Source organism: Trachemys scripta, chromosome 4 (assembly GCF_013100865.1).
Source record: "Trachemys scripta elegans isolate TJP31775 chromosome 4, CAS_Tse_1.0, whole genome shotgun sequence".
In the NCBI taxonomy this organism is placed as follows: Eukaryota; Metazoa; Chordata; order Testudines; family Emydidae; genus Trachemys; species Trachemys scripta.
In genome coordinates, this window is record NC_048301.1 from 58,849,408 (window position 1) to 58,871,842 (window position 22,435).

At 41.8% G+C, this 22,435-nt stretch overlaps 1 protein-coding gene across 2 annotated transcripts in view; it reads left to right on the plus strand.

The window, feature by feature from the left end:
• The window catches only part of BUB1B (BUB1 mitotic checkpoint serine/threonine kinase B), a 43,455-nt gene extending 31,195 nt beyond the window's left edge, over nt 1–12,260 (plus strand). For both annotated transcript variants that reach the window (XM_034769017.1, XM_034769018.1), the window contains exons 22-24: nt 5,838–6,009; nt 6,583–6,689; nt 11,670–12,260. In XM_034769017.1, coding sequence (XP_034624908.1) covers nt 5,838–6,009; nt 6,583–6,689; nt 11,670–11,859 — 469 coding nt within the window. In that variant the 3' untranslated portion in view covers nt 11,860–12,260. The remainder of the gene's footprint in view (nt 1–5,837; nt 6,010–6,582; nt 6,690–11,669) is intronic.
• The last annotated feature ends 10,175 nt before the right edge of the window (nt 12,261–22,435 follow it).

The following is a 22,435-nucleotide window of genomic DNA, read 5'->3' on the forward strand; positions in this document are numbered from 1 at the left end:
GGGATGAAGAAGAATCCCTTCAAGAAGAATCTTGAAGAAAATACTCCATTATATAGTTACTATTTTAAAATTGGCAAATTCACATACAAATGTATTGGAACACTACAGCAAATCAAATATGTGGACGTAAAATAACTTGCCATTTGAGATTAAATATCTCAAAAGAAATTTAGAAGGCTGAGGTTTAAAAAACGTGAATATTCTAATCTGGAAGTAGATGAGTCAGTTCCTCTTTGCAACCAGCTTCTAAAGCCTGGCCTACACCTAAAATTAAATTAACCTAGCTACATCACTCAGTGATGTGCAAAATTTTGCACCTGGGAATGTAGTTAGGTCAACCTAACCGCCATATAGATGCAGCTAGGTCAGTGGAAGAATTCTTCCGTTGACCTGGCTACCCGCCTCTGGGACAGGTGGATTTACCTACGTCAGTGGAAAAACCCCTTCCATTGACGTAGGAAGTATCTACACTACAATGCTACAGTGGCAGAGGTGTAAACTGTGCCACTGTAGTATGTAGACATGGCCTAACTTGATTCAGAGGACATCATCAGTTTTTCTCCTCAGGCTCTTGATGAAGGAAGCCTCTCTTTCCAAATGTTTAGCTCCTTCATGTTGTTGCTGAGGTTGCTTTCTTGCACATTGCTCAGCTCATCCCCCCCATTGGCCTGGTTGTCTAGATCCCACATGAAACTCAAAAGCAGGGAGCTAAGGAGCAACATCTGTACTTTTATAATGACTCATACAAGCTACTTCAGTCCTTGTCCCTTTCTCTCCTCCCCAGCTTCTTTAGGATTGTGTCCTTGCCTAAACACAAGTTCACCTGTGAACTGAGTAGCCTTGTGTTTTGTGGTGGAACGTTTTTTGCAGATAATGATCTCTGCATTAGTGTGAATCCTGAATAGTAACTCTGGAGCTACACTAATATAACAAAGTAACTCCATTGACTTCAGTGGAGTTATTCTGGATGTAAACTGGTATAATGGAGATCAGAATCTGGCTCAATGACTAATAATGGGACCCAATAAAAACATGTCTGTATTTACCCCATACATGCAATTTTTTTTTTTTTTTTTTTTTTTTTAAACCTCCTTCGTGACAAAACAGATTAGGTCAAAAACAAAAATCCCCACTATTGGCAAGTCTCATGGACTTTAATGTCAGAAGGGACTATATGATCACCTAATCTGAGTTCCTGCGCACAGAATATCACCCACCCACTCTTGTAATAGACCCCTAACCTCTGGCTGAGTTATTGAAATCCTCAAATCATGATTTAAAGACTTCAAGTTAGAGAGAGTCCACTATTTACACTAGTTTAAACATGCAAGTGCCCCATGCTGCAGAGGAAGGCAAACAAAACGCAGGGTCTCTGTCTATCTGATCTGGGGGGAAATTCTTTCCCAACACCAAGTATGGCAATCAGTTGGACCCTGAGCATGTGTACCATCTTGCCCTGGTCAGAAGCCTGACCAGTGTAAGTTTATCCAGTCCGTCCCTCTCTCAATGTGGAGAGGACAATGCACCACCCCCTGTTCCTGAGCAGATTTCCCTTTGCACCATGCTATTTTAGTTAAATATAAAACAGATGTTAACTACAGAAAAGAGAGATTTTAAGTGATTATAAGTAATAAGTGTATAGATGAAAGTAGATTACCTAAGAAATAAAACAAAATCGCAATCTGAGTTCTATAAACTAGACAGGAATTGAATCAAGCAGAGTCTCACCCTGATGGTACAAACAGTTCACCAATTTTCCGTACGCAGGCTGGGATTCCTCCTTTCCAGCCTGGGACCACCTCCCCAGTCAAAGTCTTTATCCTCTAGCCATGTTTCCAGGTGTTCAGTTGTGGAGAAAGTGAAGCCAAGTGATGTCACTTCCCCCTTTATAGCTTCTGCCATGTGGCAGAAGCTATCATTGTCCTAAACAAAGCCCCCAGCACTGTTAGTAGAAAAGTACAGGCTCAAGATGGGGTTCAGAGTCACATGAGCTGGTCACATGCGCTTGCATGCTTTTAGTCATAGCAGGGGCCATTACTAAGACTATGAGTCTGTCATGGAAGTCATGGATTCCGTGACTTTCCAGGACCTCTGTGACTTCTGCAACAGCCAGTGCAGATGGCCCGGGGGCCACCTGAGCAGCTCAGGCAGCCCCCTGGCCAGCCGCACCAACTGCTGCTGAGGCAGTATTGGGCCACTTTGCACCTCCCCTCCAGCAGCAGCAGGAGTTTAGGTGTGGGAGGGGGCTCGGGGCTGAGGCAGAGGGTGGGGGTGAGGACTCTGGGCAGCACTTTTCTCAGGGGGGCTTCCTGGAAGCAGCAACATGTCCCTCCCTTGGCTCCTAGGTAGAGGCGAGGCCAGACAGCTGTGCACACTGCATCCGCCTGCAGTCATGGCCCCCACAGCTCCCACTGGCTGTGGTTCCTGGCCAATGGGAGCTGTGGAGCGGGCGCTCAAGGATGGGGGCAGCGCGTGGAGCCCCCCGGCCACGCCTCAGAGTCCGTCTAGGTAGGGGCTGCTGGGACATGCCAGCTGCTTCCGGGAACCATGCAGAGCTGGGTAGAGAGCCTGCCGGCCCCTCTCCCCTCCCAGCAGCAGCTCGGGTCCTGGGCCGCCCCCCGCAGCATCCCCAGGGTGCCCCTGGACCACCCTCTGCCCCAGAGCACTCAAGTTTTAGTCAAGGGTATATAGTACAAGTCATGGACAGGTCACAGGTCATGAATTTTTGTTTACTGCCCGTGATCTGTCCATGACTTTTGCTAAAAATACCCATGACTGAAACGTAGTCTTAGCCATTAATCAATATTCTGGCTAGAATGTCCACAGGAAAGTCCATCAGGTGGGGATAAGCTTCTTCCATGGCCCGCTGTGTTCACTGATGGGCTATCAACTTGATAAGTCCATTTACAATATGCTGGCTAGACTGGATGTAAACTACCTTGTGGGAGTTACCACAGGAGCAAACACGTTTGAAATACAGGTACCTAATCAATATTCATAACTTCGGATACAAAAATGATACATGCATACAAATAAGATAATCCTATTCAGAAAACCATAACTTTTCTATTGACACCTCCATGACATATTTTATACAAGATTTGTTGCAATTTATAGAACAGTGATGAATCTGGGGGTGCCAAGGTGTTACTATGGGATACAGAGTGTCACACCCTCCACATCTAGTGTCTCATCACCAGCCATTGGAAATATTTGCCGCTAGCAGTCACAGATCATCTACATGCCATTGTAGGCAGTCTCATCATACCATCCCCTCCATAAACTTACCAAGTCGAGTCTTGAAGCCAGTTAGGTTTTTTGCCCCCACTGCTCCCTTTGGAAGGATTTTCCAGAACTTCACTCCTCTGATAGTTAGAAACCTTTACCTAATTTCAAGCCTAAACTTATTGATGGCCAACTTATATCCATTTGTTCTTGTGTCCACATTGGCGCTTAACGTAAATAATCTCTCTCTCTCTTGTATTTATCCCTCTGATATATTTATACAGAGCAATCATATCTTCGCTCAGTCTTCTTTTGGTTAGGTTAAACCAGCCAAGCTCTTTGAGTCTCCTCTGATAAGGTAGGGTATCCATTCCCCTGCTCACCCTTCTCTGCACCTGTTCCAGTTTGAATTCATCTGTCTTAAACATGGGAGACCAGAACTGCACACAGTATTCCAGATGAGGTCCCACCAGTGCCTTGTATAATGGTACTAACACTTCCTTGTTTCTTCTGGAAATACCTCGCCTGATGCATCCTAGGACTGCATTAGCCTTTTTCACAGCCACATCACACTGGTGGTTCAGTCATCCTGTGATCAATCCATATACCCAGGTCTTTCTCCTCCTCTGTCACTTCCAACTGATAAGTCACTAGGATAAGTGGGTGAGCTCACAATTACTAGTCACGTTTATTAATAGTAACATTGCTATAGGCCAATGTGGCAAAATCACAGTATATTACAATAAACTTAAAACTAAATCCAGAATTTTAAAATACACAAATACAAATTAAAAAAACCAAACCATATAATCACTGTCTCTTGCCTTTTCCTTATTTTAGTGGCTAGCCATGCAAATAGGGCAATCGCTCAGGTCACAAATATGCTATCAGTTCCTAATAAATATTTTATTTTCTGAGAGGTCGTAGGAAAAAGAGATCCAGGACAAAAACACGGAAAGTCATTTTGACCTTTAAGTGGCAATTGCAATTACAATATAACAATGGGGTAGGTCTTCCACCTTCCCCAAGTCACAGGGAAAGAGGGGGTTACAATTCTCAATGCCAGTAATATCAGCCCTCTAAGTAAACTGTCTGTGTAGATTGAAATCGGAGAGCTGTAAAAGCCTTCCTTAACTTGTTACTGGACAAACTTTCTAAATATTTGGTGTACCCATGAGTCTTTTTAACAAGGGGAAACCAAATTGACATACCTATAGTTGGAACAACTGCTGTGTCTAGCTACTTATTAATGTCCTCTAATCTCAATTTGATTAGGGATTTAAATCTAATCATTTCCAATTCTGAGAAGCCTAGAGAGAATACATGGAATTTTAACCAATGAAACTTACGTGGAAAAAGCCCTTCTGAGCTGTTTCTCTAAGCATAGCCTTGGCAAACATTGGCATACTATAAATACAAAGTCAAAAATTGATACTACGGTATTGCACTTCGGACAGAATAGAATTCATGCAGGTCTCAGCTCTAAGAGCAGCAGCTGGAATGTTGTTTGAGAGAACCAAGAAATCTTCCAAAGAAATTTTGTTTTGAATCACTTCCATTCCTGTGGCATCATTCCATTTCCATATTTCCACGCCATATAGAATTTGAGCGCATACCTTAGCCTCAAACATTCTAAGGGCTGGTGCAATTAAGTTACATTTCACCTGGCTCATGAAAGCAACACAGCTTGCATTGATTTGAAGCCTTCTCTTTTGCTACCTGAATATGTTTATCTCACAACTTGTTTTAAGAGAACCAGATACCTGGGTAGAGGAAAGAACTAACTTGTTCAATATATTGCCCATAAATCCTGAATTTGTGCAACCTCAGTCTTTGACTAAAAATAGTTAGTTATTTAGTTTTGGAGTAATTTATCGAAAGGCCCTCCTGGTGTCACTATAAACCAAACATATTTAATAAGCACTTCAATCCCACTGATGTTTGTGATATTAGAACCGTATTGTCTACATATAAGACACAGAGTAATCCATGACATTAGAGGGAAAATACTGATCCCCCTTTTAATGCTAAAACAACATCATTAATATTAAAGTTAAAAAGAAAAGGCACTCATAATTATGAAGTAGGACCACAATGTACAAGTATTGAAAGAGAATGACTGGGGATCTTGACCTGGATTCTGTTCCTGGCACTGCTACATATTGTTACCTTGGGTAAGTCACTTAATCTGTCACCTCTCTGTGTCTGTCTCTCTCTAACTGTAAATCAGAGGATATATCTAATGGATATACCCCATTCATGTTTGAATTGTTTTGAGATCCTTGGCGAGAATGAAATAAAGAAGTTCAAAGCATTATATTAAATTTTCCTCCTCACAGCACTTATTTCAGACCCCCTAGCTGTGATTGAGATATATATAAAAGATAGGATTATCTCGTAAAGCAACTTTCCCCGTAGCAAAGCTTGAAGATGCCAATATTATCACTTAACCCATATGGTATGAGGGTTAAGCCTTTTTTAGCAGCCATTCCTAAACTAACCATTAGAGGGAGCCATTGGCATGGCTAAGATTCTTACCTGCAGCACAAGATAATAAAGGGAAATTTTACTGCTCCTTTGTCTTTTATGTTTCCTTGGAATTCTTTCCTTAGGATCTGTGATCCATTTGCTAATAATGAGATTACCAGTGCTTTGAAGATAGTGGACTTCTCTTACAGCCTGGATGTGAGGTTGCAGCCTAAAGTGAGTTTACTCAACAGCTTCCCAATAGCTCAGACCCAGTATGGACAACAGATCCTAGCCAAGTGCTCTCTTCCTTATCAGGTAAGTACATATTAACCCAGGGTAATTGCTATGAGTGCCCCTTTACAAGTGTCTTCCTTATCTGAAGAAACGAGATGGAGACTGAGAGAGCTAATATTCTAAGCTGAATATCGTTGGACATGTGGCCTGTTTCTATAGATCTTATCTAATTAAGCAACATCTTTCACAGCCATAACTCTTCAACAAAAACCCTTCAGCTGGACCCTGTGTATTCTACATTAGCTGAAGAAACTGGCATTGTTAATCTGGGGCAGTTGTGTACCTACATTCATCTGACAGCTAGAGTTCATTATAAATGGCTAGACTGTGTCTCAATCTGAAATGCTAAACAAGGATTTTTCTTCCTGTAGTAGTTGGCTTTGCTTTTGCTTAGCTTAATTTAGCTTGCTGGAAAATCCTCACAATCCCCACAATACAGGGTTATTGGATACAGAAGGTGTTGTAGGACATCTCTAGTGGCACTATTACTATTAAAAATGCTTTTGTGGTGTATTGAATGGATGTGGAGGAATGGCGAAATGGCTGCAGAGATTAGCAGAAGCAGTTTTCTAATATTGATTGTTGTGGTTTCAGGTAGACTTGGTTGGTATTGCAGAAATCGTGCATTTGATGCTGTTTGGGGAGCACCTCCGGGTTTATCAAGAAGATTCCCTATGGAAAATCAGCCAGAATTTCTCCAAGTAAGTGTTTCATCAGGAATCTCTGGGTAGGTAAAGGCAGCTTTAGCTTTCTCCTTCTCTGTGTTGCAGCTTTTGTCAAAGCTGGAGCATAAATTCAATGCTACTAGTTGGTAACAGTAGTGCTACATTATATTGAGGATTCGGTTTTGAATCTTTTGTTTGTTGTAATAGAATTAGATGGACTCATTGATGCTTTCTTGGACTCCCTTACACCTATTTACACCCACTTACAGTTTAGACTCCCTCACACATTAGTAACTTATTCACCAAGGAGCTGAAAGAGTGTGTAAATTAGAGCATGGCCTAATTTGTTACATTATTTTATAACCCTTTTCTGTGCTTTTAATATGAGGTACACCATCTTAAACTCCCTCTGAGTCAGCAGGCAAATTTGGAGCTGGGAGGGGGGAGAGATTACACATTAATAAGTGGGCATGATTCTGTGTTGTAATCATTTTGTTCAGCTTTTCACACTGTGCTGTGTGATATGCTGTAGTGTGGGCAGGATGAAAGAGACTGATTCAGGGGTCCTGTTGGGGCGGGAAATAATATGATGCAATTTAAAGATTGCATGATGCATACACACAAGGGCAGAATTAAGGTTGCATGGGCAGCTGCCGTTTGCACACTTACCTGTTAACTTCCAGACAGCAATAACCTGCTTTCCTCCTCACCTCCTGTAGTCAAGTGCCTTGGGAAAGGGGCAGCTTATGCTAAGGCCTTCGATTCTTCAGGAGAGTTTCCAACTTGCTGAGCCAGCCATTCAGTCTTATGGGCATTGGAGCTGGTCCCAGGTTGTCACTTCCAGTCTTCTGCATCAGCTATGGTTTCCTGCCTAGGTACTATCTTTGAGTAGAGATTTCTCAACATTTTGAACCGAAGTCTATAATGTTTTTCTTTAGTCTTCCACCTTATCCCTCCCCAATATGTTCTTCAGTGACTTGTCCTGCTCCTCCTACTTTGGGCCTGGTTACTGTTAGACACACACAGTTTGTTTCCCGGACTGCAGACTTCTAGTTTGTCACTCTTTGGCCTCCGACCTTTAGTGGAATCCTAATCCATCTGACCCTTCAAAGAATTAGATAAATTAGTCACAATGGAGGAGATATAGATCCTCATGCACAGTGCCCAGCTCACAGTGAGTCTTCTTTATTTGGACCTCCTCATGTGTGGGGTTTGAATTTAAACTTGACCCAAAGTTGTTGGGTTTTTTCTCTGTTTCTGTAGAGCTGCCAATAACAGTTCAGTTACCTTTTTCTCATCTCCCTGCTGCTTTAGAAATTGTTAATGAGAATTGGGCACAGGTGGGCAGAAGACTTAATGTCCCTACTGCCACTGCTTGTAACTAAGCAGCAGCAGAACAATATTTTCTTTAACTAAAGTGGATACTTAAATTATTGCCTGATGTCTAAGTCTAACTTTTTCCCTTAGATTCTACTATCTCCTCTGCAGATCTTGCTGATAAGCAGCTATCCACTCGCCATTCTTGACTTTTTCCACTAAAATGGATCCAGAAAGGATTTTTTTCTGCTATACCTTGATTGTGTCCTTTTCTGGGCATCTTCAAAGGGCACTCCAAAGATGACTAGAGGTAGCCATTCATACCAGTATGCCACAATTTTTGGTGAACTAAGAGTTTCCCCGTCCTAATAGCTCATTCTCCTGGGCATTATTTTAATGACTAGTTTGGAGAAGTCACTTCTGTGGACAGACAGCTATTCCGTCATTTGCCCACTTTCTCTGTTCTGAAAGTACATCTCTGCTCATTGCATCAGTTATCACTTGGGCTTCTGCATATGTTTACACAACTATTGCTTAGATGCAGTATTGCCATGCTAATTCATATCTAGTCTACAGGTACTGCAGTACCTGTTCACAGACTGGGAGTTGCCTCTAGCCAACTAGATTCTGTTTGTGATGCCTCTTAGTGTACATTGAAAAATCTGTCCTTTTTTCTTTGAGTTGTACAGCAGAAAAATTATTCTTCTTTACTTTGTATATAGTAATTTGTCAATATATTGATACATTTCACACACTTTTGGTTTCATATATATTGTTAGTGTTTTCACATTGTACCTCCTAAGCTATTTAATCTTCTGAGTGGCAATTTATTGCACCAGTTTTCATAGGAGACTACTACTTGGAATTCTTGTTCTCTGAAGAGAGGCATACTGTGGACCTATGGGTGTCACTTACCCACCCACTGCTCCTTCAGTTGGAGATGAATTCACTACTTTGGGTGTTTTAGTTTCAGAAGGAACCCAAAGAGTTACTGACTGAATCATTGATGCAAGTTGACTTTTGCTCTCTGCTGTCAGACATTCTGGCAGTTCAGGTCTTTGAGCTAATTAAATCTGACCTGCCATGAGAGACTTGTGGACAAGTGATTTGTTGCATTTATGTATCTTCCAAGAACAAGAATTACAGTAATATTTTTATAAACCATACTAGTACAATTATATTTTTTTAACATGAAGTATTACATCAGTAGCAGCAGCATACCTTCAGGAGTGCGGCTCATAGTGTGGGAGTGAGGAATCTGCAGTGAGTCTGGATATTAGAATCTGCCAAAGAAGACAGAGACAGCTTTTAGTGTGTCCTGCTCTGGCATACAGACAGCATACATCTTTCTCTGGTTATTTGGGCCATTCAACACATTCTAGTGTTGCAGACTGCTGTTGACAACACCAGTTTCCCACTGCAGGGACCCTTTGCCCTCAGAAGGTATTTCACAGATGGAGAAATTTTCATTTAGTAAGTTTTTCAGCAGAGGGATATTGGTTAGTCTTCAGTATGGTCCCATGTGCCCATCCAAGGAGCATTGTGGTAGTGATACTTGTAATTCCTGTGAGGAGAGAGCTTATGCTAGTGCTTTTAGCAGTTACATGTGGCTTTTTGAGGAAGAAGGCATTATTCATTCTGTCCGGTCTACCAAAGGTGCCATAAGTGGTTTTAGAACCTACTTGAGAGGAATAATTAGAGCATTGCTTTTCTGGAAAAGTACTCTGGGATGTAGGGAGTAGGAAGTAAAAGGGGAAAATGACTTTCTTACACGAAAGCTTGTGGTGAATGCTGGAACCGTGGCTCTGCAAGATCGCAGTTTAGTTCCCTTTTAAAAATTCACTGCAAGAGCTATTTTGATTAAGAAAATTTTGGGCTGAATAAATGGGTGAGTGACTGGTGGTAAAAATGTTGAGTTGATGGAGCTACTTTCTCAAAGTACAGAGATGTTTGGAATTCCAGGACCACAGAATTTAGACTTGGAGATTTAAACATAAAGTAGAAATCTCTGAAAACTTAGACAACTTGAATTCCTAACTTGCTGACTTGATTTGGTAACAAAGGTATAGGAAAAGCTGGAATCTATTCTTTTGCTAGAGAAGGAGTTATAGCCTTGAAACCATTTCTTCTCCTGTCATCTTTAAGAATCCCTTGAGTTGACTATTAACATACTAAAATCTCCTGCTCTTATGTTAAGCACAGTTGGTGCTGTTTTTATTAAAAGCATATTTCAATTGCATTTCTAGTTCTGGAGCTGATCTTTGGGGCCCGTAAATCTCACAGAATTGTGTGTACCTTGTCCTCCCACCATGGCATTCTGGGAAACTGGAAATGTCCAGGCTTATTTTGTTTGTCATGTAAACCTGTTAAATGGATCATTAGGGTTGAATGTTTGCCACTGTTTTTTTGTTTGTTTGTTTTGTTTTCCCCTAAAGATCCCAAGTTATCTAATATCCTTAGCCCTACCTCCTGGGCTCAGTCTGCCTATAGATTTTTATTTTTGGAGGGGGGAGAATTGGGGGGGGGGTGGATTTTTTGTTTTAGAAGACCCCATATCAATTCACAGTTGTGTGGTGTAGTGCTGTTCAGACTACTGCTGCTGATATGGCTGCTGTAAACTCTGTTCTAGCCAGCTGCTTGCACCTGACCTGTCTCCTTTGAACAGCCAATGTAATTTCTAGCTTGAAGGAAAAAATGCCTTACATGAGGCAGCATTATCTAGTGCAGTTCATTCCCATCCCCCACCCGGCCCTACAGGGTTAAAGTTGGGAGCCTGAACACCTCCTTCCCCCCCCCCCCCCAAATGGGCCCTCTCTTTCACCTTTCCCTGCCCCCCTCCACCTCCACTGGACCTTTGAATTTTTATAGCACGTGGTGGGGGCCTCATGGGGGGGGGGGGAGGGGACATATATTTCCTCACAAGACTAAGGAGCAAAGGATCCTTTATTTGAATTACAGCTCTGACACTGATCCTTCTTGGCCTTAGTAAAGTCACTCAGCCTTTTGTTTTTAATATTTATTTTACATATGGGGAAATTACCCCACAGGGAACTTGTGACACCTAGTGTTTCACAGACAATTGGCTGCATAGAATGCACACACATTGTTCTGGTAGATAGGCAGAATGGAGGCTTCTAGCAGCAGCCAAGCCACTAGCTTACTTTGACAGTTGTCCCTTGCAAAGCTCTCTTTTTAAATGCTGGTAATAATACAGAGACCTAGCTGGGCTCTGCTGCTCCTATAACTGAGAGCTGGGGAATATTTTAAGGTTCTTCAATATCCACATCCAGCCTGTCTCCATGAAAGAGATCTACCAAATTTGGTGATGCGTCAAGGAATTATCTTGCTAACCTTTCCCAAAATCCTAAGGCTAGTTTTATGTAAAATGGCAAATAGGTGTTCAATATGTTGGGGTAGGTGGTGGTGTGTTTCATTGGCATGCACAAAAATGCTAAGGTTGGCTCTGTCTAGTTCCTGCACATAAGTCCATTTTGTGAAGGGTAGAGGGCCTGCATATACAAGCTTGTCAGCACCCCTCACTTTTTCTTTACACATGCTCATCGGAGAGTGGAGCTGAATATTATTTTAGACTGCCGAGCCTCCACAGGGCTTGCAGAGCTGAATTGAAGCAGGAATCGTGATGGAGCGGTCATGCGGGTGGATGCTGTTCTCATTGAAAACTGTTTTGTGTGTTTTTAGGACTGTTGACAGTGATTTGTGGAATAAATTCTTTAGGAGGATTCTGAATGCAGATGGTAAGTCCACAGTGCCCATGCTGAGGGAACTAAGAGAGGAAATGAGTGGCATGTTTAACAGCTTTGTGCAAGAATGGTTTTGTGGCGCCTTAGCAAAATTGGGAGAAACTTTCAACGTGGAGAACTTCCTCTGATCCCATGTAGAAGGGCAACCAGCTGCCCCTTTTATCTATCCCAAGGGGAATTTGCTGTTAATACTGAATATGCAATATATCTTCAGTGCTAAACATGGAAATTGGTTGCAACTGTTTCTTCAATACTTTATATAGAACTTGTTAAATGTTTATTATGAGTTAATGTCTAGATGTCTCTTAAACCTGGTGCATTAACTAGATATGTACAGATAATGTTTTACCCATTTTCTTTACCAAACTGTTCTACACCAACCAGCCTCATGTATGACTGCTAAATGTATGTTTTAATACCTAAAGCACATTCATGAGTTCCTCCACCTTTGTCCTGTCTTTTTGTTCTGTCCTGTACACCTGCTGTTAATTACTGTTTAAGTAATAAACCTATGTTTTTTTGTAAGCAACTCAGTCTCGTGAAATTTTACTGCCAAATGGCCTTAAGAACGTATTTGACTTGGTTTCTGGAGTCATAGGGCTGAGTCTGAGTGACATTTCTGTCTAATTGGGGGATTGTTCATGGTTTTACTAGATGCAGATGGCTATCCTTTAGGTGGTTTTCACAACCACCCAGGGCTTTTTTTAACTTGAACTGATATCCCAGTTGGAAACACTCATGGATCATTGGAGTGGAAGAAATGCCTCACATACAGTAAACATCCCACTTACCAGGTTAAAATACAGAATTCATAAATTATTATAAAGCAGCCTTACTTCCTTCTCATCATGTTTGTCGAATCCCCAGCAAAATGAGGGCTACCATAATCTAAAAGTTAATATAGTTCATGGTTAGGTTTCATTTTCAGATCTTTTGCTCTTCCCTGGACATTGCAGATATTGCTTTGACACTTGGCTCCATTGGGTCTGTCCCCCACCCCCTTGCAAGTATGAGTCTTGCTCAGCCTCCAAGGCATCACTGGCAAAACTGGTGCGCTCTTGCTTTGAGCCTGCCCTATAGTTGATCTGTGGTGTCTTGGTGAGGCACCTATCCCAGCATGTTCTGTCTTTCACCATCAGTAGTTAAAAGTGCTATGATGGCTGCCTCAAACTCCTGTGGATTAGAAGTGCTTAGGACCCATTTCATTGCCACTGAGGCCAAGGTCTCAGTAGTGTTTTGACCTTGAGTGGATCAGATAGCGGAAAATGGCTAATGTTCAAATCAAAGATTCAGGACTCTGAACTGGAGGTGGATCAGTCTGGCCACACTCAGCAAGAACAATTTTTTCCCACCTAAATACTTCAATGGTATGTGTAAACTGGTGACTAATGCCATTGGCCTCCAACTAGAGTAGCAAATTTGACTCATAACCCCAGGAAAATAGCATGCAATGTAAATCTGACATAGCCGTTCCCTGTCATTCCTCGTTCTGTCCCACCCTTCTCTGTGAGGTGAAGACCTCAAAATCTAATAAAAAATAGTATTAATCAGAGTTAGAATTATCTTAATGCTAACCTAGTTAAGTAAATTAGTCTAGTCTAAAAACCTCCCGCGGAGTAGTAATGTAATGTGTTGGGTTCTCCAGCTACGAATTGTATGCTGCACATGAAAATGAAAGTGTTCAAAGTGATTCTGGGTCTATTTCCATTTCTACCACTGACTGACTTGCTGTATGATCTTGACTAAGTCACTGACACTGTCACTCATTTCACCATACCTCTCTTCCTCTCTCCCTGCCACACTCAAGGCCCATATATGTGAGGTAAAGCTTAACTGATTTGAGGCTTTTGGATGAAAGGTCGCATAAGCAGAAAGCATCCATTGGATCTGGTAAATCTGTGGTAAAATTTCAGAATGTGAAAACTTTTGTGTGGTCTTGCACAATAAAGTACAAGCTGATAGAAGCAATGCTAATGTTTGAGTTTCTTGGAAAATCGATAATGTTTTTGACTCTTTAAAGGCCCTCCAAAAATATTCCTTAAAATTGGCAAAATTCCCTTGAGTTGTCTGCAAAAAAGTAAGTTGTAGTCTGCCTGAGAGTCTAGCCATTGCAATTGTCTGCTTCTTAGCTTACTTTACAATAAATATAGTAACTCCCACTTAATGTCCTGTCGCTTAACGTTTCAATGTTACGTCCCTGCTCTATTACAGAACATGCTTGTTTAAAGTTTGTGCAATGTCTGCTATAACGTTGTTTAACTGCCTGCTTTGTCCACGGCTGGCAGCCCCCCTATCAACTTTCCTCCCCCAGTGCCTCCCGCCTGCTGGCGGACCCTGCGAATCAGCGCCTTTCTCCTGCCCTCAGCAATCAGCTGGTTTGCGGCGTTCAGGAGGCTGGGGGGAGGGGCGAGGACATGGCACGCAGCCTTTTCCCCCTCCCTCCCCTGCTTTCTGCCCACGGCAATCAGCTGGTTTTCAGCATTCAGGAGGCGAAGGGAGAAGGCTGCATGGGGGGGCTGCCAGCCTGTTTAATACCTGTATTAAATTGCTTGTTTAAAATGTGTATAATGCTTTTTGTCTGGCAAAAAAAAAAAAATTTCCCTGAACCTAACCCCCCCCCCCCCCCCCCCCCCATTTACATTAATTCTTATGGGGAAATTGGATTCGCTTAACATCATTTCGCTTAAAGTCACATTTTTCAGGAACATAATTACAACGTTAAGTGAGGAGTTACTGTATATTAAATTCTAGTTAACTAATGCATTTTTCTGTTCACCTAGCTAGCCAATGATAAAGTTACATATTTACACATAGCTTTCTTGTTCTATTCCCCTGCTTGCCTAAGTCTTTCAGCAATGTAATAAGTGTTTGACATAACAGGTTAGTGCTATGGAACTATTTGCAGTGGTGGAAAGAGATGACAAGTGGATTTCTCATGCTGAATCCTTACTCCACATGTCTTTAGCAGTGCTGTTAATGCCAGCCCTACCTACGGAGCCCTGATTAGTTAGATGTTGGACAGATAGAAGCTAGGTGTCCCCTTCCATTGCACTCGTTGGTAGGCAGAAATCCCACTCTTACTTCTCCTTTAGAGGATGGGGATTCTACTGAAAAGACTTCAGAGTCAGGGAAAGGACGTGTTGATACTGCAGGAATGCAGCAGGCCTAGAATCTGAACTATTGGGTTGGGAGACAGGCCCAGGGAGCAGCCTAGGTACATCTGTCTACTACAAACTTACACCATGTTGCATGCAGGAATCAGCCAGAGCCCCAGGGGAAGCAGAAGCCCTAATCTCTGACTAAGGAATTGATGTTAGAGGAGCATTTAGGCTGTTTGTTCTCTCATAAAGTAATTCCTGGTTGCATTCTAGCTTTTCTTTACATAGCTGCCAACTTCTCTACCCAATCTGCAAGACTTACTCTACCAGAATCAAAGACACATTCTTCACCCAAACTTCATATCTGTACACCTGACGACCTAGAATTTGGCTAGCTAAGCACAACAGATGGGGTTGTTCCACAGAAATCCAAGAGATCCTGATACAGATCAAAGTAGAAAAGATTTTTCCACCTGGGCTTCATAAGGTCTTGACCCATTGCAAGCTTCTGTCCCCAAGATTCTGGATTACATCCTCCAGCTCTACCTATCAGTCTTCACCATCAGTTCTATCAGCCTCTATTTAGATGCCATTTCATCTTGCCACCCTCTTATTCAAACATATACAGTGCATTCTCATCTCCACTGTTTTAAAATTTCTAAAAATGATTGATGCCCCCCGGTTCCGGAACCTCCCCTATCCTGAAACCTTACTGTAGTTCTTCCTGGGCCTTTATGGAGTCCCTCTTTGACCTCTTCCCTAAGTGCTCTTCTGCATTTTGCAAGCAAAACTGCCTTCATGATGGTTATTGCCTCAGCCAGGAGAGTTCGTGAAATTCAAGTACTAATGGCAAACATCCACCCCCACCCTCTTCAAACTGTCTTCCACATAAGATGATGCTGAGACCCCACCCTGAATTCCTCACCAAGATGGTGTTTGTGTTTTTCCACTCAAACCAAACTCCCTCTTTTCTTTCCCAAATCACACACAAACCTGGAGAAACCCAAGCTCCTTTAGATGCCTCCAGAGGCTTCCTTTATTACTTAGGCAGGACAAGGCCATTCAGGAAATCATCCTGTTTGTCATATTAGGGAAGGCTGTGAATGGATAGGTCATCCCTTCCTAGCAGTTCTTCAAATAGATTTCTCAGTGCATTGCAATGTGCTTCCCAACTATCCTTCAATGAGAGCCTAGTCAGCTTCTGCAGCATGCTGAAGAATTATTCCTGTATCTGAGATCTGCAGGGCAGCCACTTGGAGCTCAGACCATACCCTTCTCAAGCATTATGACCTGGATATGGTGACTAGTTTGGAGATCAAATTCAGGAGAGCGCTTTTGCAGTCCATATTTAGATAACTGTAGCTCAACTCCAGTGTTAATTGGGGAGCTGCTAGCTAGTCACCCTAAGTGGGATCCACATGGACAAAGACTGAAGAAAACATTTACTCCTCAGTAATCATGGTTCTCTGAGACGTTTTGTCCATGTGGATCTCATGACACCCCTCCCCCATCCCTGTTCCTTCAGAGTCCCTCTCTGCAGTGATTCTGAATTAATGAGGGAACTAAGTTGGAGCTATTCTACCCTTTATGTCCTTAGTGGGAGTGCACAAGGGCAAGCAGAGGCAGGCACAGCCCCAATAGACACTGCAGTTCAAAAGATTCCAATCTAGAGTACCTGAAGCGCACATGCCCCATAATTGGGATCCACACGGACAAAACATCTCCAATTGTTATTGTGAGGCAATACCAGTTCTTCAAAACTTTCTTCTTTGGTGGATTTGAAGGAGGCTTTAAAGAGATGGTGCCAAGTCTTTAAGAAAGAGTACAAAATGACTTCTGTGCTTAAAACCACAAGGATGGTTTTTCTTTCCTGGAACTTTGATGCTTTAGTAAGGTCCTTGAAACTACATGACTGCCACAATCTTGATACCATCTCACTAAGCTAGCTGTCTTGCAGCTGTTGCTTCCTCTTGAAACTGATTTGGACTCTGTGCTCTGAATCTGCTCAGCTATTGTTTGAGTTGGTCCTAAATTTAGGCAGTTGCAACTGAGTTAAAAGGTGCTGCTTTCACCCTTTCTAGGATCTATCAAGATTATATCCTTGTATTTGCAACCAGGGGAAATGATGTTGAACAGATTAGCTTGCCAACATACAACTATTGCAGAAAATCCTAGTATGGTTTTATGTATTTGACTTCCATCTGATAATCTCAGTATGAATGAGTAAAAACATGGGCCGTTACTAAGGAGCAGAAGAGAAAAGATTAAAAGGAACTGTATTAAGCCAACAGGGTGGAAGAGCTTAGAACTTGTCTAACAAAGTTTGAGTGTAAACGCGCTGAAATGGATCTTTTCAGAGAGAGCCTGCAGCAACCCCAGAAACTAGATTAATGCTTCATATCCCAGAAGACTTCAAAAACAAACAAGTACTACTAGCTAAACAAGATTTTTGTTTATCTGTTGCATGGTTTGAAAAGAAATGGTATAGTTCAAGTGTGTAATACACACACCAAAAACTCAGATTTTGATAAAGCTGCAAATTCTGACCCTCTGTCATATGCACAGACTCAGTGTTCTAAAAACACTGGTGTTTGAGACCTTCAGTAGATTTAGGAGTATAAGGCAAGAGGTAATGAAGCGATTGATTGATACTTTGTCAGGTGTTGCTGTGCTTGATATTGTGGAATAAGTCAGATTAGTTACCAAACAAACTTTAGAAAAGGTTAGGAAAACTAGGCTCAGTGCCTATTCGTCTATTACCTAAATAGTTGCCTAGTATATAAATTCTATTTATGGATAAGGAGGCCGCATTTTGTGAAGGTTGGTGCATAAAATCCCATGTCACACATACAGTCTCTTTTATAGAATGATGCAATTGTATACACTTTTGTTTACGGCCTTGGTTATAGATTCTTGTAACTCTAGTAATCTATTCAGTAAAAATTTAAAATTTTAAAATTTAAAAGATTACTAAGCAAGAGATTTAGACCGAGCTGGATGAGCGACCGACTCAAAGGGGCGATTAGGAAAAAACAGAAAGCGTACAAAGAGTGGAAGAGGGGAGGGATCAGTAAGGAAACTTACCTTAGTGAAGTCAGAGAATGTAGAGATAGAGTGAGAAAGGCCAAAGGCCGGGAAGAGTTGGACTTAGCGAGGGGAATTAAAAGCAATAGTAAGAAGTTTTACAGCCATATAAATAGGAAGAAAGCAAAGAAAGAAGAAGTGGGACCGCTGAAGACTATAGCCGGAGAGGAGATTAAAGATAATCTGGGCATGGCGCAATATCTCAATGAATATTTTGCATCAATGTTTAATGAGGCCAATGGAGGTATTAGGGATACTAGCACCGTTACAGAGGGGCATACAGGATGGGGGATTACCGCATCCGAGGTAGAAACAAAACTAGTACGCCTTAATGGGACTAAGTCGGGTGGACCGGACGATCTTCATCCGAGAATATTAAAGGAATTGGCGCGGGAAATAGCAGGCCCATTAGCGACTATATTTAATGAATCTGTAAACACGGGGGTGGTCCCGTTAGACTGGAGAATAGCCAATGTGGTTCCTATTTTCAAGAAAGGGAAAAAAAGTGACCCGGGTAACTATAGGCCTGTTAGTTTAACATCAGTAGTGTGCAAGGTGCTGGAGAACATTCTGAAAGAGAAACTAGTTGAGGACCTTGAGGTTAATGGCAAATGTGATAAACTACAGCATGGTTTTACAAAGGGCAGATCGTGCCAAACGAATCTGATCTCCTTCTTTGAGAAAGTAACTGACTTATTAGATAAAGGAAATGCGATGGACCTAATATACCTAGATTTCAGTAAAGCGTTTGATACAGTACCCCATGAGGAATTATTGGTTAAAATGAAAAACATGGGGATCGATACGAAAATACAGAGGTGGATAAGGAATTGGTTAATGGGGAGAAAGCAGCGGGTCGTATTAAAGGGTGAATTGTCGGGTTGGAGGGAGGTTACTAGTGGAGTGCCTCAAGGTTCGGTTTTGGGACCCATTTTATTTAATCTATTTATAACTGACCTCGGGACCGATTGCAAGAGTGGGCTGATAAAGTTTGCGGATGATACGAAGGTGGGAGGAGTTGCAAACTCGGAGGAGGATAGGGATATTCTGCAGGGAGACTTGAATGAACTTGTGAATTGGAGTGTCAGAAATAGGATGAAATTTAATAGTGAAAAGTGTAAGGTGATGCACTTGGGGATGACTAATAAAAATTTTAGTTACAAGATGGGGACGCATTGGTTAGAAGTAACGGAAGAGGAGAAAGACCTAGGGGTCCTTGTGGACCGCAGGATGACTATGAGTCGACAATGTGACGTGGCGGTGAAAAAAGCCAATGCGGTCTTGGGATGTATTAGGCGAGGTATATCTAGTAGGGATAGGGAGGTCCTGCTTCCGTTGTATAAGGCGCTGGTGAGACCTCATTTGGAGTACTGTGTGCAGTTCTGGTCTCCCATGTTTAAAAAAAAAAAAAAAAAAGATGAACTCAAACTGGAACGGGTGCAGAGAAGGGCAACTAAGATGATCAGAGGAATGGAAAACCTGTCGTATGAAAAGAGATTAGAGGAGCTTGGGTTGTTTAGTCTGACAAAGCGAAGGCTGAGGGGGGATATGATTGCTATCTTCAAATATATCAGAGGGGTTAATACAAGGGAGGGAGAAGAATTATTCCAGCTTAGTACAAATGTGGACACGAGAACGAATGGATACAAACTGGCCGGGGGGAAGTTCAGGCTTGAAATTAGACGAAGGTTTCTGACCGTCAGAGGGGTGAAATATTGGAACGGCCTTCCGAGGGAAACGGTGGGGGCGACGGACCTGTCTGGTTTTAAGATTAGGTTGGATAAGTTTATGGAGGGAATGGTTTAATGGTAAAACATAGTAGACGAGGAAAACCAAGCAATGGTACATGAATAGCATAATGGCCAACAAGGGTCAGGCTAGAGACTCTTGCCTATATGCTCGGGGTATTACTGATCGCCATATTTGGGGTCGGGAAGGAATTTTCCTCCAGGGTAGATTGGCTGAGCCTCTGGAGGTTTTTCGCCTTCCTCCGCAGCATGGGGCAGGGATCACTAGCAGGAGGGTCTCAGCCGATTGAAGTCACTAAAACACAGGATTGGGGACTTCAACGGCAGAGTCCAGGGAAGGGTCTTGCGGCCTGCAGCATGCAGGGGGTCAGACCAGATGATCATAATGGTCCCTTCTGACCTTAAAGTCTATGAGTCTATGAATCTGTTGCTAACTTAAATTTAATTCAGCTGACTAAATTATAAGAATAACTTGATGTATACAAAGGTGATCAGTAAAATAATTTCAAGCCAAGAACCAAAGAAGACTACTATGTTCATTCTTCTCTCAGGCCTCAATTCTGCAAAGATTTAAGAACCTGTGTAGCTTTACACACATTTAAGACTTAGCAGGATCAGGGCCTCAAGGAGTCCCTGTTTGGATGAATCTACTAGAGGCAGCTTTCTATGTTTTGAAAGAGACATATTCTGGATATCACAAATACTGGTACTTATTTGAGTCTGGTAAAACGGTTTTGAATTCAATAAAGAGACATTATTCCAGTTTCCTCTAAGTTATATCTCTAACTATTAATTGGTTCTTTATTTTTCCATTTCTTACCTATTGAGTTTCATTTACCAAACTGTACAATAATTGTCTTTCGTAAGAGCACAGTCTGTTCATCAGCACCACTGAATTTTTGCTATCTTAATTGCAGGATTACAGTAAAGTAATGATAAAAACCTTAAAAAAATAGATTAAAGCTAAAACAATTGTAAAATTTACTTTTCATCTATTACACTGTTTACATTTTGCATGTCACTCAATTTGGTCAGTGAAACTAAACTGGCCCTTTTAACTGTCCTCGTTCTTTGCATGTCCTCTGCATATTTCCACTCATGGGATGTGCAGCCTACATAAGGGAGCCTTAACATAGTAGTGCTGTTTAAAACACTCTCTGACCCAGACACCTCTTACCCCTCCATTCTGAGTGTGTGGCTGTAAAAGGGAGTGTCAGCATAGCACTCCCTGTCATCTCATTTCCTTCCAACCACAACAGCACATGGGCACAAACCTGTTTAGATCTGATACTCTGCTTAGTAATGCCTTAGCGTAGTATGCTTCCAAGAATGGGTGGAGAGTTTATCTGAATAGTCTCAGTTTGAGATCATTGATATTTTCTAAGAAAGACACTATATATGAATGTACAGGAGTTGAGAATTGTCTGTCTAGCTTTTAAATATTTCACATTTCACATTCAGAACAAAGCAGTGCAGGTTGTCAGAGACAACATCACTGCAGTGGGTACTACCTGAACAAGCAGGGAGGAGCTCACTCATCCCAGCTGTGCAAGGAAGCACTAGCTATGGGATTAGTGTATCCACTACACTATCATCCCAATTGTCCTGCATCTAGCAGTCGAGGACAACATAGATCATTTCATCAGAGATCTCATACAATTACATGTATGGTCTCTAAAGGAGTCAGGATGAAAGTGTTTTATATCACTGTGGGTTTCTGGATATAGAACTCTTCACAACCAGACAGTGTGTGTCTCTATTTTTACTCAGGAGGACAGAGACACTCAGTCCACACTGGATGCTTTTCTAAATTGAGGAATGAGGCTATCTATGCTGCTTCCCCCAACCCCCTTACAGAGGGTGATTTTAAAAAAAGATGACAATGATATACAGATATTCATCGTGCCAAGGGAGTATACAAACTTCTTCCAGTGTTACCGGACCTATTATCTGAACAGGATGGAAAAATGTATCATATGGACCCTCTCACTGTATCGAGCTCCTTGGGCTACAGGACTTTAATGAAAAATCTTGCATTTTTCAGCTAATCAGAACCTGATGCACCTCTAAAAACCAGTCATTGAGAAAATGTTATGATCTTAAGTGGTCTAGGTTTGTGAAGTGGTTAAGCAACAAGAGTATAGATCCGGTACAAGCACCAATCCAACTTGTTCTTGAATACTTACTTCAGTAAAAGATTTTGGGTTTCTGTATCTTCTCTGAGAGTACACCTAGCAGCAATAGTGGTGCATCAGGTGCTAATAGATATTAATTTCTTTGCACATGGTACAGTTAAGAAATGTATGAAAGCTCTAATTAATCCATATCCCCCAATAAAGGCCCCAGATGCATCATAGGACTTCAGTTTAGTTTCAACACAGCTCATGAACAGTCCTTTAGAGCCCATGCCAGATTGTTTGTTCATTCATCTATTAAAACTGCTTTTGTAATAGCTATTGCATCAGCCAGGTGAGTGAGCAAGACCCTTATGGCAGACTCACCATTCACTATGTTTCACAGAGATAAAGTCCTTTGGCCTAACCTAAATTCCCTCCCAAGGTGGCATAGGAATTTCATATTAATCAAATGATTAATTTGCTGGTTTTCTTTCCTTGACCTCGTGCTTATAAGGGAGAATCAAAATTACATAGGACTAAAGAGTTTTTAAAGTCCCCTAAAAGTTTTATTTTCTATGCTGACAACCACAAAGGTCATGCTATTTCTTCACAGTCACTGTGTACATGGGCTAGACAGTGTATTGAACAGGGATATAG